General features: G+C 38.7%; 1 protein-coding gene across 1 annotated transcript in view; it reads right to left on the reverse strand.

Moving 5' to 3' along the window:
- GRM7 (glutamate metabotropic receptor 7) overlaps positions 1–18,581 on the reverse strand; it is a 392,637-nt gene that overhangs the window by 229,738 nt on the left and 144,318 nt on the right. The window contains exon 5 of the mRNA XM_064592455.1: positions 10,831–11,031. Within this exon, the coding sequence (XP_064448525.1) occupies positions 10,831–11,031 (201 nt within the window). The remainder of the gene's footprint in view (positions 1–10,830; positions 11,032–18,581) is intronic.

Here is an 18,581-nt window from a genome sequence, read left to right on the forward strand (position 1 = left end):
TCCCAGAGCAACGGAATACACATTCTTCTCTAGTGCCCATGGAACATTCTCCAGAATAGATCACATCCTAGGTCACAAATCAGGTCTCAACCAGTACAAAAAGATTGGGATCATTCTCTGCCTATTTTCAGACCACAATGCTTTGAAACTAGAACTCAATCACAGAGGAAAGTTGGAAAGAACTCAAATACATAGAGGCTAAAGAGCATCCTACTAAAGAGTGAATGGGTCAACCAGGAAATTAAAGACGAATGAAAAAAATTCATGGAAACCAATGAAAATGAAAACACAACTGTTCAAAATCTTTGGCATGCAGCAAAGGCAGTCCTGAAAGAAAAGTATATAGCAATACAAGCTTTTCTCAAGAAACAAGAAAGGTCTCAAGTACACAACCTAACCCTCCACCTAAAGGAGCTGGAGAAAGAACAGCAAATCAAGCCTAAACCCAGCAGGAGAAGAGAAATCATAAAGATCAGAGCAGAAATCAATGAAACAGAAACCAAAAGAACAGTAGAACAGATCAACGAAATTAGGAGCTGGTTCTTTGAAAGAATTAACAAGATTGATAAACCCCTGGCCAGACTTATCAAAAGAAAAATGACCCCAATCAACAAAATCATGAATGAAAGAGGAGAGATCACAACCAACACCAAAGAAATACAAACAATTATAAGAACATATTATAAGCAACTCTATGCCAGCAAATTAGATAACCTGGAAGAAATGGATGCATTCCTAGAGATGGATCAACTACCAAAACTGAACCAGGAAGAAATTGAAAACCTGAACAGACTTATAACCACTGAGGAAATTGAAGCAGTAATCAAAAATCTCCCCCCAAAAAAGCCCAGGGCCAGATGGCTTCCCAGGGGAATTCTACCAAACATTTAAAGAAGAATGAATACCTATTCTTCTGAAACTGTTCCAAAAAATAGAAATGGAAGGAAAACTTCCAAACTCGTTTTATGAGGCCACCATTACCTTGATCCCCAAACCAGACAAAGACCCCATCAAAAAGGAGAATTACAGACCAATATCCTTGATGAACATGGATGCAAAAATTCTCACCAAAATACTAGCCAATAAGATCCAAAAGTACATTAAAAGGATTATTCACCACAACCAAGTGGGATTTATCCCTCGGTTGCAAGTTTGGTTCAACATCTGCAAATCAATCAATGTGATACAATACATTAACAAAAGAAAGAACAAGAACCATATGATCCTCTCAATAGATGCAGAAAAAGCATTTGACAAAGTACAGCATCCTTTCTTGATCAAAACTCTTCAGAGTATAGGGATAGAGGGTACATACCTCAATATCATAAAAGCCATCTATGAAAAACCCACAGCGAATATCATTCTCAATGGGGAAAAACTGAGAGCTTTCCCCCGAGGTCAGGAACACCGCAGGGATGGCCACTATCACCACTGCTATTCAACATAGTACTAGAAGTCCTAGCCACAGCAATCAGACGACAAAAAGAAATCAAAGGCATCCAAATTGGCAAAGAAGTCAAACTCTCACTCTTTGTAGATGATATGATACTTTATGTGGAAAACCCCAAAGACTCCACCCCAAAACTGCTAGAACTCATACAGGAATTCAGGAAGGTGGCAGGATATAAAATCAATGCACAGAAATCAGTGGCATTCCTATACACCAACAAGACAGAATAAAGAGAAATTAAGGAGTCGATCCCATTTACAATTGCACCCAAAACCATGAGATACCTAGGAATAAATCTAACCAAAGAGGCAAAGAATCTGTACTCAGAAAACTATAAAATACTCATGAAGGAAATTGAGGAAGACACAAAGAAATGGGAAAACGTTCCATGTTCATGGATTGGAAGAACAAATATTGTGAAGATGTCAATGCTACCCAGAGTAATCTACACATTCAATGCAATCCATATCAAAATACCATCCACTTTTCTCAAAGAAATGGAACAAATAATCCTAAAATTTGTATGGAACAAGAAAAGACCCCGAATAGCCAGAGGAATGTTGAAAAAGAAAAGCAAAGCTGGGAGCATCAGAATTCCGGACTTCCAGCTCTATTACAAAGCTGTCATCATCAAGACAGTATGGTACTGGCACAAAAACAGACACATAGATCAATTCAACAGAATAGACAGCCCAGAAATGGACCCTCAACTCTATGGTCAACTAATCTTCGACAAAGCAGGAAAGAATGTCCCATGGAAAAAAGACAGTCTCTTCAACAAATGGTGTTGGGAAAATTGGACAGCCACATGCAGAAGAATGAAACTGGACCGTTTCCTTACACCACACACAAAAATAGACTCAAATGGTTGAAAGACCTAAGTGTAAGACAGGAGTCCATCAAAATCCTAAAGGAGAACAGAGGCAGCAACCTCTTTAACCTCAGCCGCGCAACTTCTTCCTAGAAATATCACCAAAGGCAAGGGAAGCAAGGGCAAAAATGAACTATTGGGACTTCATCAAGATAAGAAGCTTTTGCACAGCAAAGGAAACAGTCAACAAAACCAAAAGACTACTGAGAGAATGGGAGAAGATATTTGCAAATGACATATCAGATAAAGGGCTAGTATCCAAAATCTATAAAGCACTTATCAAACTCAACACCCAAAGAACAAATGATCCAATCAAGAAATGGGCAGAAGACATGAACAGACATTTCTGCAAAGAAGATGTCCAAATGGCCAACAGACACATGAAAAAGTGCTCAACATCGCTTGGCATCAGGGAAATCCAAATCAAAACCTCAATGAGATACCACCTCACACCAGTCAGAATGGCTAAAATTAACAAGTCAGGAAACGATACATGTTGGCAAGCATGCAGAGAAAGGGGAACCCTCCTACACTGTTGGTGGGAATGCAACCTGGTGAAGCCACTCTGGAAAACAGTATGGACGTTCCTCAAAAAGTTCAAAATAGAGCTAGCATACGACCCTACAATTGCACTACTGGGTATTTACCCCAAAGATACAAATGTAGGGATCTGAAGGGATACGTGCACCCCGATGTTTATAGCAGCAATGTCCACAACAGCCAAACTGTGGAAAGAGCCAAGATGTCCATCAACAGATGAATGGATAAAGAAGATGTGGTGTATATATATACAATGGAATATTATGCAGCCATCAAAGGGAATGAAATCTTGCCATTTGCCAATGACGTGGATGGAACTGGAGCGTATTATGCTGAGCGAAATAAGGCAATCAGAGAAAGACATGTATCATATGACCTCACTGATATGAGGAATTCTTAATCTCAGGAAACAAACTAAGTGTTGCTGGAGTGGTGGGGGATGGGAGGGATGGGGTGGCTGGGTGATAGACATTGGGGAGGGTATGTGCTATGGTGAGTGCTGTGAATTGTGTAAGACTGTTGAATCACAGACCTGTACCTTCAAAACAAATAATACATGTTTAAAAAAAAAAAAAGATGAAGAAGATAGCAGGAGGGGAAGAATGAAGGGGGGGAAATTGGAGGGGGAGATGAACCATGAGAGACTATGGAGTCTGAGAAACAAACTAAGGGTTCTAGTGGGGAGGGGGCTGGGGGGATGGGTTAGCCTGGTGATGGGTATTAAAGAGGGTAGTGCATGGAGCACTGGGTGTTATACGCAAACAATGAATCATGTAACACTACATCAAAAACTAATGATTTAATGTATGGTGATTAACATAATAAAAAAAAAGAAAGAAAAAGAGTAGACGCCAAGATGGCCAGGAGGGAGACAGGAAAGACTTTCATTTTTATCATTGTTTTATTTGCTGGTATCTCAAGACCAGAACACCTGCCTTCAGGTATTCAGACTGTCTTTTAGTGTGCCAAAGTTGTCTCTCCTGACTGGTATCCTATTTGAATTTCTCCTTCAGTGTAAACTTTATTTTCTAACAAGCAGTCTAGAGGCCATTCTGAAGATGGGCACTGATCTATGAACAACACTGCTCTGGTCCCAGCAACTTGAGTCAGTGGGTGCACCCATGTGTGGCCAAGGGCAGTATTTCAATTTGTTCCTCCTATGTCTTATCTGAACACTATCCTCAGAGCTCCACAAAGGCACCCAATTTTATCACAATAGAAAGCTCTTAAGCCCTCTCCATATGCTCATCAACACAAGCTTTTCCAGTAGACAGAGAGGGGAGAAAAACACACACACACACACACACACATACAACATCAGTAACAAAAACAGCTTTTTAATACTGGCTTCTAAGTATAAGGAGAAGAAACAAAATCTGGATTCCACATGTTATTAGCAAGAAAATGAGAATCCTATCATTTTGCAGGAAGTTATTAATATTCATATGCTCACCTTTCTTTTCTTTCACATTGGATAGTAGGATTCATGTTGTGCTTTGCTGTAATTCTATGGCTTCTATTCATTAAATAATATGACTTGAGCTTTTCATAGTCTTTGAGAAGAGAGAGCAAGAATATTGGAGGCCTGGGGCTCCAAAGGATCTCTAGCTCACCAGCTAAATATTCATCAAAATAGGACACACTGCCTAATCTTTCTCTCCTCTTACAATCTTTGTTAGGAGAAATGATTCTTGTCATGCCCTTTCCATTCTCATTAAAGTTCACGCTTTAAAAAAAAATTAAGGCAGAAGAGCCGAATACTTTATCTAAGTGATGACTTGTAATAGCATATTGTGTGGCTTTGACCTTTTTGATGGATTCTATAATGCAACTGGCTTATTATTTCCAGGTTTTTTTCTGCCATAGCTCCTATTTAACAGTATCCCTGAACTTCTTGAAAGAGAATAAAGGGGATTATGTTCAATGAAGACTTGAAGACTATATTAAAAAAAAAAAAATCAAAGTCCAGAGAACAGAAAGAAGTTATCAAAAGAGAAGTGATCACCTGTAGAAATGTCCACAGGTATCAGGGCCAGAACACAAGTATACAATGGTGAAGGAAACAGGGCCACTTGCCAAACTGGGATACTGAGAGGAAACCAGATGACAGAAGGTATTTGTCTTTAATCTCCTCTACTGAATTAGAGTATCTGAATGAAATTCCTTTCTTCCAGAACAGAGAAGAATTTGGGATCTAGATTGCCCAGATGATGAAAGAGTCCTTTGCATCAAGGTATTTAGAAGTATTTTTCTCTCATTTCTCTCTTTACCACCCCATACACAGATTCCAAAAATGCAGCATTGATTTGTGTTTAATCATTTATTGCTACTCAACAAACCACCCTAAAAATTAGTGCTCTAAATAATGACGACCTGTATTTTGAAATTTGAGCTGGGCTCGGCAGGGACATCACCCCTCCGGTCCTCATGTCAGTGGGGGCAGCTTAAAGCTCACATGCCTGATAATTGATGCTGGCTGTCAGCTGGGCTCTCAGCTGGGGCTATGGCTAGAATACCCTCAAATGGCCTGTTTGAGTTCTTGGCTTCCTCCCAACATGGTAGCTGTTTCCATAATACTAATGTTCCAAGAGTACCAAGCAGTGGCCCTGTTAGTTTTATGCCTTAGAAGCCACATAGTGTCACTTCTGCATTAGTCACAGGCTCATTCAGATTCAAGGGGAGGGAACCCAGATCTTAACTCTCAATGAAGGAAAGCTAACTTCATTTTTCAAGAACACATGAGATGTGTCTTCCTTACAAAACATACCCCAATCCAATTCGTTCTCTGGACACACTTCAGGTTAACTACTTCATGATACAGCAATTCTCTAAGATTAGGTATGTGAGATAACAAATTTGTTAAATTTACATCTGCAAGTAGTGACATCGAGTTGGATGGGCCAACACAGAGATGACTAAATCAAATTTAGGCTCAGATCATTGCATTCACTTGGGATGCATGAAAAAATGGCTGTAAGTGATGAAGACAAAATTAGCCACCTTTTCTCTTGGTGCATAAAAGGAGGTTAAGTACTTGGTGAACCTATAACAATACTTTTTGGGTATTTTCTTATTTCCTAAATTGATGCTTTGGTAAATGTAAATTTCAGAATTATTAAATTGTACTATACTGGTCTGGAACAAAACTCCCAGGGATACAAAAAACTTCAAACTAAAGTAACATAAGAACATAATTATTGAGACAAAAAAAAAAAAATTAAAATACTCCCTAAAACATGCAAAAAAAAAAAAAAGTCTCCATTCTGTCAGCAGGAATGATGCAGTAAACCCTTCTTCTCAGACACTTAAATAGTAGTCAAGGGAGCAGGCTGTGGAGTTAGGAACCTAGGTACCAAGTATGTAGCATTATTACTATCCATGTGTCTTTTAACATTATAGTTCTTAATTTCTCTATGAATCACTTTTCTTATCTATAAAAAAATTAAGGAAAATAAGAGAATCTAAACAATTTGTTGTTTTGAATATTAAGCCAGCCAACACAAGTGAAGTCTTAGCACAGGTTCTGGCACACAGTAATCATGAGCTCTGTGTCCATCTCAGAAGCTCAGCAACTCTGGCTCATCAGTGGGAAAGACCATCTTGGCCAAATGAGTCTACAGACATTACCTGGAAGAAGAGCCAGGGCAAGGTCACCAAGGACATTTTCAAAATCAACTTTTTTGTTACTAGGGTAAGGATGGCCATGCATATCCACAGACCAGAATGCAAAGCCACAAACTGACCATAACACATATGATAAACAGCACTGTTTGATAAATAATAAAGTTTATATGCATTTGTTCTGGGGAATTTAATTATATATTTTAGGAGATTCTGTAGAATTGGGAAAAAACTATAACAAAAGATTATTTTTAGCTAAGCTGTTTTTCTGATTTCATATATAATCATTTTTGTCTCCATCTTAACTAAGAAACTATTAGTTCCAAAATTGGATATGGTTCCCCTTCGTCCAGCTGCAAGGTAACTTCTGAATGACTAATGCAGTATTGTGGGCTTAAATGAATTATTATTTACAAGAAGAGAAGATGATTTTTTAAACCATAATATAATAATCTAATTCAGGAAATTAACATTGGTAGAATACTATTTGAAACATATGCAATTTAAAAAATTCTCACAATCAATAAAACTAAAAGGCAACCTATGGAATGGGAGAAGATATTTGCAAATGACACATCCGATAAAGGATTAGTATCCAAAATATATAAAGAACTGATAAAACTCCAGACCCTAAAAATATTCCAATTAAAAAGTGGGCAGAAGACACGAACAGACATTTCTCCAAAGAAGACATACAGATGGCCAAACGGACACATGCTCAACATCACTCATCATCAGGGAAATGCAAATCAAAATTTCTCACACCTGTCAGGATGGCTAAAATAAAAAACTCAAGAAACAATAAGTGTTGGTGAAGATGTAAAAACAAGGGAACCCTCTTGCACTGTTGGTAGGAATGCAAACTGGTGCAGCCATTGTGTAAAACAGTATGGAGGTTCCTCAAACAATTAAAAATAGAACTACCCAATGATCCAGTAATCTCAATATTGGGTATTTATCCCCAAAATACAAAAACACTAATTCAAAGAGATACCTGCACTCCTATGTTTATAGCAGCATTATTTATTTTATTTTATTTATCTGAGAGAGAGAGAGAGAGAGAGCACTAGTGGGGTGAGGGGCAGAGGGAGAAGCAGATTCCCTGCCGAGCAGGGAGCCCGATGCAGGACTCAATCCTGGGACTCCGGGATTATGACCTGAGCCAAAGGCAAACGCTTAACCAACTGAGCCACAAGGCGCCCTATAGCAGTATTATTTACAATAGCCAAATTATGGAAGTAGCCCATGTGTTCATTGATAAATGGATTAAAAAGATGTGGTATGTATATACAATAGAATATTTTTCAGCCATAAAGAAGAATGAAATCTTGCCATTTGCAATGACATGGATGGATCTAGAGAGTATAAGGCTAAGTGAAATAAGTCAGTCAGAGAAACAAATACCATATAATTTCACTCATGTGGAATTTAAGAAACAAAACAAATGAGCAAAGGAAGAAAAAAAGAGACCCCAACCAAGAAATAGAACCAAGTAATGGTTACCAGAAGGGAGGTGATGGGGGAATGGGTTAAATAGGTGATGGGAATTAAAGAGTATACTATCATGATGAAAAGAATAAAATAAAATGATAATTAAAAATTTTTTCATTGTCTCATTAATGTTCTTTGGTATAGAATCAATCAGTGTTCCCACATTACATTAACAGTAAAGTCCCCTTAGTTTCTTCCAGTCTGTAATAATTTCTCCTCTGTCTCTGTCATGACTTGGAAAGTTTTAAAGAGTACCAGTCAGTTATTCTGGAAAACATCCTTCAATTTGGATTTGTCTGATGCCTCCTTGTTTTTAGATTGAGGTTACATATTTTTGGCAATAAGACCTCAGAAGTGATGTTGTAACCTTCATAAGGTATCAAAGGTAATGTTAACCTTGATTATTTGGTTAAGGTGCTGTCTTCCAGGTTTCTCCACTCTCAAGCTATTCTTTTCCCCTTTGTTATTAATATTTCTTGATGGAAGGTATTTTGAGACCGTGCAGATACCTTGTTTCTGATCATACTTTATCCCAATAATTTTATTTTATTTTATTTTTTTAAAGATTTTATTTATTTATTTGAGAGAGAGAGAATGAGAGAGAGCACATGAGAGGGGGGAGGGGCAGGGGAGAAGCAGACTCCCTGCCGAGCAGGGAGCCCGATGCGGGACTCGATCCTGGGACTCCAGGATCATGACCTGAGCCGAAGGCAGTTGCCCAACTAACTGAGCCACCCAGGCGCCCCCATCCCAATAATTTTAGTATCCACTAATGATTACTGCCTGGAACAACTATTAGAGGGTCCTTGCAAAATGGTGATTTTGTACTGCCATCTGTCATTACATTATACTTCTTCTGCATTTATGCATTCAATTCAATTATTTATTTATATCAGTATGGACTCATTGACGTTTGTTTCATTCTGTAAGTTTAATTCATTATTGCCCTCAAATTGGCAAGTGTGGTCTCCTTCAAGCTGGCTCTTGGGCTCTTTCAACATGACCCCATCAGCTTTTCAGCACTCTTACTTTCTGACACAACATGATGCTTCAAACTCATCTTGTATTTTTGCTGCCCTGGCCCTTGAATCTACAGTTATTCTAGAGAGCCCCCTCCTTTTTTTTTCTGGAGAATGTATATATAAGTAAGATGTGGGTGCTAGGTGTCATCTTTTCTACCAGGGTGTCATTGCTCCTAGCCCTCTCAGTGGCCAGAACTAGGCAACACAGGTATGTATACATATGTAACATATACACATCTATTTCCTTTTTTTTTTTTTTTTTAGATTTTATTTATTTATTTGAGAGAGAGAATGAGATAGAGAGCATGAGAGGGGGGAGGGTCAGAGAGAGAAGCAGACTCCCTGCTGAGCAGGGAGCCTGACGCAGGACTCGATCCCGGGACTCCAGGACCATGACCTGAGCCGAAGGCAGTCGCTTAACCAACTGAGCCACCCAGGCGCCCTAGACATCTATTTCTGTATCTATTTATCTGCATGCATATTAAAAGCTATGAGTTCTGGTGTACCTGGGTGGCTCAGTCAGTTGAGCATCTGACTTGATTTCAGCTCAGGTCATGTTCTCAGGTTCCTGGGATGGAGTCCCATGTTGGGTTCCATGCTTAGCGGGGAGTCTACTTGAGGATTCTCTCCCTCTGCCCCGTGCATCCCCCCATCGCCCCCCACCTTGCTCAAGCACTCTCTCTCTCAAAATAAATAACTCTTGGGAAAAAAAAGCAAAGTTATGAGTTCATGCAGGTATCTCCTATCCAAACACAACACAAGCTTCCTTCTAGTTTTCTCTCATTCTTATGAGTAACTTCTTGCTCTGACAGTAAGAAACCTGGCTCTCATTATCCACAATATACTTCATTATTCTCTGAGTCCTCTTACATACATAAATTATTTTCATAATTGTGAACCCACAAAAGTTTATTAGCTATTGTACAGTAATTGTGTACAGTTATTTTTGTCTTTAGTCTTATATAGCATATAGTCAAATTGTCTTCTAAAACTACTTGTGCTCGTTTTTTATTCCTCAAACCACTCAGCATGGTTATATTGATCATTTGTAATACAGTTAAATTTATTTATTACTGTCTATATTGAATTTTGTGTTATACCTATGTGATGGTTAATTTTCTGTGTTGCCTTGACTAGAGATGCCAAGATAGCCAATAAAATATTATTTCTGGGTGTGTCTGTGAGGGTGTACCTGAAAAAGATTAGTATTCTAATTGGTAAACTGAATAAAGCAGGTGGCCCTCCCCAAGGTTGGGGGGCATCATTCAGTCTCTGAAGGGCCTGAGTAGAGTGGAAAGGCTGAGGAAGGGCCAATTCACTGTCTCTACTTGAGCTGAAATAGGTGCCTTCCTCTGCCCTCAGATACTGGTACTCCCAATTGTCAGGCTTTTGGACTCAGATCAGGACTTACACCACAAGCCCTCCAATTCTTAGATGTTTACACTGGGACTGAATTACAATGCCAACTTCCCTGGTTCTCCAGCTTGCAGACTGAAAGTAGTGGGACTTCCCTCTCTCCATAACTGTCTGAGCCAATTCCTGTAAATTAATCTCTTCTAAATATCCATATATATCCTATGGGTTCTATCTCTCTGGAAAACTCTGACTAATGCAACCCACATTCAGGTTTATTTTAACTGTTTAGTTTTTGATACCTGAAGTGTTCAAATGTTGTAAGAGTCAATACTATATCAAAGATATTATCAGAGAAGTGGTATTTCTCCTTTATGCCTCCTACCCACTTTGCCCATTTTTTCCACCCATCTCTAACTACCCCTTTTAGGAAAACAATTTCTAACAGGAATGTGTGTAATCATAGATACTTGGAGACTCACCATTAAAATTAACGTTGCGGATATACTTCAACAACTTCTTGCCCCCAGCTTGCTCCATCTCTGGACAGACGCCTCGGTAGTCAGCACAGAGATCTTTGTTCATATGATGGAGGGCATGAGCCATCGCATAGACTGCATCAATCACAAACTGAACTTTACCTTCCTGTTCATAGTTGGAATCTTTTCCAATTCTCTCCTGTCCTGCACATGAAAACAATAAACACGCACACACAAAGATTGGTGTTGAGTAAAACGTGTATATTTACATTTACTTTCAACTATGCTTAAAGCAAACAATGTTTTGGGGAATACAATCGTGCAAACTACATATCCACATTTGGCTACCATATTAAGTTGTTTTGATAGTGTTTGGTATTTTGACTTGGTACCACTAACCTTTCTCATATGTTAGACAAACTATAGAAGCACACTCCAAAAGATCACAATGACAGCTTTTGTAATAAGCCAACATACTGCTCAAATATAGCAGTCCCATAGAATAAAGAGATTGCTGGGATTAGAGACTGGATTTCAATATTCAAATCTTCAAAGCTCACTCACTCTAGAGAGGTGTTGGATCAAAAGGAAAATGATAGAAAACAAACTGAATTCGACACCTGAATTTCAATATACTTCTATATATTTACTCCATCTCTTGTCTGGTTCAAAGGTTGGTATTACTGGCAACTCAGGTGCTCAGGCTAGAAACTGTGTCATTTTTTATTCTTTCCTTTCTTACTGCCCATCCTCACATTTATCTAATGAGGAGCTAAGTTCTATCAATTCTAGCTCTGTAACACTGAGTTGTAGCCACACTATCAATGTCCCGTTATGCCCTTCTCATCTTTCATCGGGATGCAATGCTAGATGCCTTCCTTCATCTATTCATTCCTCCATATTCACCTTTCCAAATAACAGAGCTTATCACCTCACACTCATGCTCAGAATTCTTCTATGGTTCTTTATTGCCCACAGAATAAAATTCAAATTCTTTCCCCTGACAAATGAGGATGCTCATCACTTTGCCCCAATCTGCCTAATAATAATAATAACTGATATTAAATGCCCTTCACTGTGTTAGAAACTTTGTATACTTTATTTTTATTTCATTCTTACTTTGTGAGTTAAATATTATTTATCCTCACTATACAGATAGGAAAGGTCAGCCTTAATAGAGATTAATTTACTTCCCAAGACCACTTACAAGTAGAGTGATTATCCCAAAGAACAAAGAATCCAATCAAGAAATGGGCAGAAGACATGAACAGACATATCTCCAAAGAAGACATCCAAATGGCCAACAATCACATGAAAAAGTGCTCAACATCGCTCGGCATCAGGGAAATCCAAATCAAAACCTCAATGAGATACCACCTCACACCAGTCAGAATGGCTAAAATTAACAAGTCAGGAAACGACAGATGTTGGTGGGGATGAAGAGAAAGGGGAACCCTCCTACACTGTTGGTGGGAATGCAAGCTGGTGCAGCCACTCTGGAAAACAGTATGGAGGTTCCTCAAAAAGTTGAAAATAGAGCTACCATACGATACAGCAATTGCACTACTGGGTATTTATCCCAAAGATACAAATGTAGGGATCTGAAGGGGTACATGCACCCCGATGTTTATAGCAGCAATGTCCACAATAGCCAAACTGTGGAAAGAGCCAAGATGTCCATCGACAGACGAATGGATAAAGAAGAGGTGGTATATATATATATATACAATGGAATATTATGCAGCCATCAAAAGGAATGGGATCTTGCCATTTGCAATGACATGGATGGAACTGGAGGGTGTTATGCTGAGCGAAATAAGTCAATCAGAGAAAGACATGTATCATATGACCTCACTGATATGAGGAATTCTTAATCTCAGGAAACAAACTGAGGGTTGCTGGAGTGGGGGGTGGGATGGGAGGGATGGGGTGGCTGGGTGATAGACACTGGGGAGGGTATGTGCTATGATGAGCGCTGTGAATTGTGCAAAACTGTTGAATCACAGATCTGTACCTCAGAATCAAATAATGCAATATATGTTAAGAAAAAAAAAAAGAAGAAGATAGCAGGAGGGGAAGAATGAAGGTGGGGAAATCGGAGGGGGAGACGAATCATGAGATACAATGGACTCTGAAAAACAAACTGAGGGTTCTAGAGGGTAGGGGGGGTGGAAGGATGGGTTAGCCTGGTGATGGGTATTAAAGAGGGCACGTTCTGCATGGAGCACTGGGTGTTATGCACAAACAATGAATCATGGAACATGACATCAAAAACTAATGATGTAATGTATGGTGATTAACATAATAAAAAAAATTAAAAATAAAATAAATGGCACATTTCAAAAAAAAAAACAAAACAAAAACCAAAACAACAACAAAAAAACAAGTAGAGTGATTATGACAGCTCAGATTTGTCCAAACCCAAAGCCCACATTCTCCTTACTACATTGACCCTACACAAACCTTTCCCTATAATTTTGTTATTGTTGTTGTTCCAGACAGATACAGTACTTTTTTTTTTTTTTCCTGAAAACACCATCAACTCTAATGTTAAGTTATATTTGCTCATGCTCTTGACTTTGCTGGAAACATCCTGCCTCCTGCTGTCACTCATCACAACTTAATTCTCTCTCCCTGGTGCAATGCAATGGTTGCCTACACTTAGTCCCTCAATCACATTTAAGGATTTTCATGAAAAATTTCAAATCTTTATTATAAAATTAATAGTAGCACTATATTTTAATGTTCTACCAGTTTCCCAGAATTTTTTCTTTTCTTTTTTTCCCCTTATATCCCCAACAGCAAACACAGCATTTAGTAGTTAGTAGATTCTAGACAATACTTGTATTAAATTATGCATTCATTAAGCACATGATACCAAGAACTCTCTCTAGACCTCTTGATCCTTTATGAAGAATAATTATCCACAGATTGTATTTCACTTTCACAGCAGTATTTCCCAAATTGTTTTCTATGGCACATTTCTATAGTGAACAAACAAGAGGAATTCTACAACCCCAAACCTTTCCCCTGCAAAATAAAAGGTTCCTGATAGACACTGCATTATATATTTTTAGATTTCTTTACTGACAGACTTTTCCAAAGCATTTAATGTTATGAGAAAAATTATAATCTGTAAGAAGAAATTTCACAATTTCCCAAATTTGCTTGAATTTGTATTTTTCCTTTTCAGACTACACATTAGTATCTCATAGGGCAGACATTTCTTTGTGTGTGTGTGTATGTGTGTGTATATATATGAAATTTAAATATTTATTATATAAATAATTTAAATATCAACCAACCTCATGCTTACTGCCTGTCAATGGATCTAGGTCTTTTCAGTGTGTGTACAGGATTTTTGTTTTTTGAGTAAGATAAAATTCATTAAAAATTCATACTGCTACCTCCAATTGAAATTCAGGACTACAATTTTTTTATTAATCTCAGCACACTTACACTTCTACCTCCTTTCATGAGGAAAATCCTTGTTCTTAATGATACCATTAGGATGATTCATTTGCTTTATTCCATAATATAGATATTCTTAAAATATCTTGTCTAACAGTCTAAGAAGTATATGAATAGCCTTTTGAAAATTGTTTTTCATTTTTTTGCCTATTTTGGTGGTAGATTCTGAGATTAGGGATTGCTTTGTTAAAGGGTAAATTTATATGCATTTTTTCCTAAATATTGACACATTCTCCTCTACAGTGAGACTGTACTAATTTGCTCTCCTACCAACAAAGGGTGAAAGTGTTCATTTCCCTAAGGACCTCAACAAGGTATATTGTGGAACCTGATTTTGTCAATCACATAGATATGTGTGAAACACCTATATAGTGTATTTTCATTTGCTTTTTTCTGAGTATAGGGGAGGTTGAACATTTGAGCATATGATTGAGACCCATTGTATTTATTTTTCTGTAAACTGTTCATAATGCAACCAATTTTTATAAAAACTTGGTCATTTCCTTGTCTATTTTTAAAAGCTATTTATTAATTAGAAATATTAACTCTTTGAGATTAAGTTGCAAATCTTATTCCCAGTTGGTCATTTTTCATTTTCTTTCTTTACATATTTTCCAAATAAAATTTTGTAGATATGAATTTTTTTCAGTTTTGGACTTTTTAAAAATTTAAATTCAATTAATTAACATATAGTGTATTATTAGTTTCAGGGGTAGAGTTCAGTGATTCATCAGTTTTATATAACACCCAGTGGTCATTACATCATGTGCTCTCCCCTTAATGCCCCTCAGCCAGTTACCCCATCCCTCTACCCCCGTTCCCTCCAGCAACCCTCAGTTTGTTTCCTATGATTAAGAGTCTCTTATGGCTTGTCTCCCTCTCTGACTCCGTCTTGTTTTATTTTTCCTGGGTTTGTTTCTTTTAGTAACCAAAATCATGCTGTATGTATTGTTCTTTGATGTGCTTGTTGGAGATGTTCTCAGTCTAGTACACTCCTTTTATCCATTATATATTCCACAGAATTAGTGTCACTGGGTTGCTTCATTCTGCTGTTATAATTATGCCCACTTTTGTGCACAAACTTGAGCATAGGGGCTGGAATTTGAGGTGGAGAGTGTCAGTTTGAGTCCTTGTCAATCTGAAGTGAAGGCATGTTGCCTTGGCATTGAGCACATGGCAGGAAGTGCATGCTGACTTGGGCAGGAGGGCAGCTGGACTGTGGATTTGGGACCCACAGGCCAATGGCATTGTGTGTGATGGGGATGTGGCTGGTTTTGCTCCTGGTCATGAATTCCTTTAACTTTTTTTTTTTTTTTTCTGGGAAACTCTATCTCTCCTTCTATTTTGAATGAAAGCCTTGCCTGATAGAATATTCTTGGCTACAGATTTTTTCCTTTTAGCTCTTTGACTCTATCATGCCACCCCCTTCCAGCCTGCAAAGTTTCTGTTGAAAAATCCACTGATCAACTTATGGGGTTTCCCTTGTATATAACTGCTTTCTTTTCTCTTGCTGCTTTTAAAATTCTCTCTTTAGTACTATCTTATTTACATCGTGTCTTGGTGCAGACCTCTTTGGGTTGGTTTTGTTGGGGGCTCTCTGTGCTTCCTAGATCTGGATTTCTCTTCCTTCCCCAGATTCATGAAGTTTTCAGCTATTATTTCTTCAAATAAATCTTCTGCCCCCTTTTGTCTCTCTTCTCCTTCTGGGATCACTATCATGCAACTAATATACCTGACAGTGTTGCTGAGTTCCTGGGTTTATTCTCATTTTGCATTTTTCTTTTCCCCTCTCATCTGCTCAGCTTGATTACTTTCCATTACTCTGTCCTCCAGGTTGCTGATCCATTCTTCTACTTCCTCTTGTTTGCTACTTACTCCAGGTGGTCTATTTTTAATTTCATTTAGTGAGTTCATTATCTCCAGTTGGTTCTTTTTTAGGTCTCCTATCTCTTTGTGGAGGGTCTCGTGGAGGTCCTGCACTCCTTTCTCAATTCTAGAGAGTATCTTTATGAGCATTACTGTAAATTCGCTATCAGACATATTACTTATCTCCATTTTGTTTAGGTCCCTTGCTATGATTTTGTTCCGCTCTTTCATTTGGGACATATTCCTCTTTCTCCTCATTTTGTCTATTGCTGTGTCTGTTTCTATGCGTTAGGAAAGTCAGCTATGTCTCCTGCATTTGAAAGTAGTGGCTTTATGGAGAAGAGGTCCTGTAGTGCTCCACAGTGTAATGTCTCCTTTGCACCAGAAAATGGTGCTTCCAAGGTGTCTCCTATGTGTGTTGCTACAGGGGTTTCTTACTGTTGTGGAAAGCTGTGTTTGCCTTCAGTCCAGCCTGTGATGGCTCACTCTCTCTGTTGTGGGCAGACTCTGGTGCCTGTGGTGTTAGTGGGCCAGTCTGGGGCTGCCTTGGGATTGAGTTGAGTCAGACCAGGTGTTTGCCAGAGATGAAGTAGCAACAAACTGCAGGGCACTTTCCCTGTGTTGTGCCCTGAGAAGCTTTTTTTGGTGGGTGGGGCCTGCAGTCAGACCAGCTGTCTGCCCCAAGCCCACTGCTGGGGTCGCAGTCAGACTGGTGTATGGTTATCTTCCCCTCTCCTCTCCCTAGAGCAGGACTTACTTTGGAGTGGTGTTGGCCCTTGTCTGGGCTGCTTGCACACTGCCAGGCTTGTGGCACTGCTTTGATGGGATCTTGCCAAGAGCATATCGGAGGAGGTGGATTTTACTGTGGCCTCTTGTCTACATCTGGCCTGTGGGAAGTCTGCCCTGTTAGTCTTTGGGTCACTTTCTGGGTTATTTATGCTGATGTGGATGTTCTCTAGGTGGCCACGCTGCACGAGGTTAGCCCAGGGTACTCCTAATTTGCCATCTTCCCAGCAGCCTCTCAATATAAAATTTTTTCTAAACAAATTATCTTTTTCTTTTTTTTAACTTCTAGATTATGAATTCCCACTCTCAGAGTGAAGAAGACTCCACCCATGTCTTTGGTGGACTTACTTTGGAGTGGTGTTGGCCCTTGTCTGGGCTGCTTGCACACTGCCAGGCTTGTGGCACTGCTTTGATGGGATCTTGCCAAGAGCATATCGGAGGAGGTGGATTTTACTGTGGCCTCTTGTCTACATCTGGCCTGTGGGAAGTCTGCCCTGTTAGTCTTTGGGTCACTTTCTGGGTTATTTATGCTGATGTGGATGTTCTCTAGGTGGCCACGCTGCACGAGGTTAGCCCAGGGTACTCCTAATTTGCCATCTTCCCAGCAGCCTCTCAATATAAAATTTTTTCTAAACAAATTATCTTTTTCTTTTTTTTAACTTCTAGATTATGAATTCCCACTCTCAGAGTGAAGAAGACTCCACCCATGTCTTCTTCTAGTGCTTGTATAATTTCGTTTTTAAAAGTTGGATATTTGAGGGCTCCTGGATAGCTCAGTTAGTAAAGCATCTGCCTTTGGCTCAGGTCACGATCCCAGGGTCCTGGGTTTGAGTCCTGAATTGGGCTCTCTGCCCAACTGCCCAACTGGGCTCAGTGGGTTAAGTGTCTGACTCTTGATTTTGGCTCATGTCATGATCTCAGTGTTGTGAGATCAAGCCCCATGTTGGGCTCTGCTCTGAGTGTGGAGCCTGCTTAAGATTCTGTCTCCCTTTCTCTCTGCCTCTCCTCATGCACTTGTACTCTCATGCTCATGTACATGCTCTCTCTTTCTCCTTCTCTTTAAAAAAAAAAAAAAGATATTTAATCCATTTCAAATGTATTCTGGTATAGAGAGTGAGGAATAAATCAAAATTTTATCTTTTTCCATATAGCTATTCACTTGTAACATACAACAGCTTAACTTCTGTCACAGATTTGAGGTGGTGTCTTCATTCTATACTAAATTTCTGTATGTAATTAGGTCTATTTCTGGATTTTAAAAATCTATTTCATTGTTTGGTTTGTCTATTCATGCACCAATACTAGGATTCAATTATAAAGGATAACATTTTAATAACTGGTAGAGTTAGACATTTTTACACATAATTATTCTTTTTCTTCAAATTTTCCTGGTTATTATTATTTACTGAAATGAACTTTATTAATCACTTACATAGCTTGAGGAAAAAAAACTTGATGGTACATTTATTGGGTTTATGCTGTATTTATAAATAAACTACAACAGAAATCTTTATGAAGGTGAATCTCCCTACCTTTTTCTCTCCTCTTGGTCAAATCTACTTTGTTTCCCTCAGTGTTTGCCTATTTCTCAAAATAAAGGTTTTGAGTGTTCTTGAAAAGTCAGCCTAGGT

This window comes from Mirounga angustirostris, unplaced genomic scaffold (assembly GCF_029215605.1).
Source record: "Mirounga angustirostris isolate CCGP_5_RB_7025 unplaced genomic scaffold, mMirAng1.0.hap1 SCAF_1, whole genome shotgun sequence".
NCBI lineage: Eukaryota > Metazoa > Chordata > Mammalia > Carnivora > Phocidae > Mirounga > Mirounga angustirostris.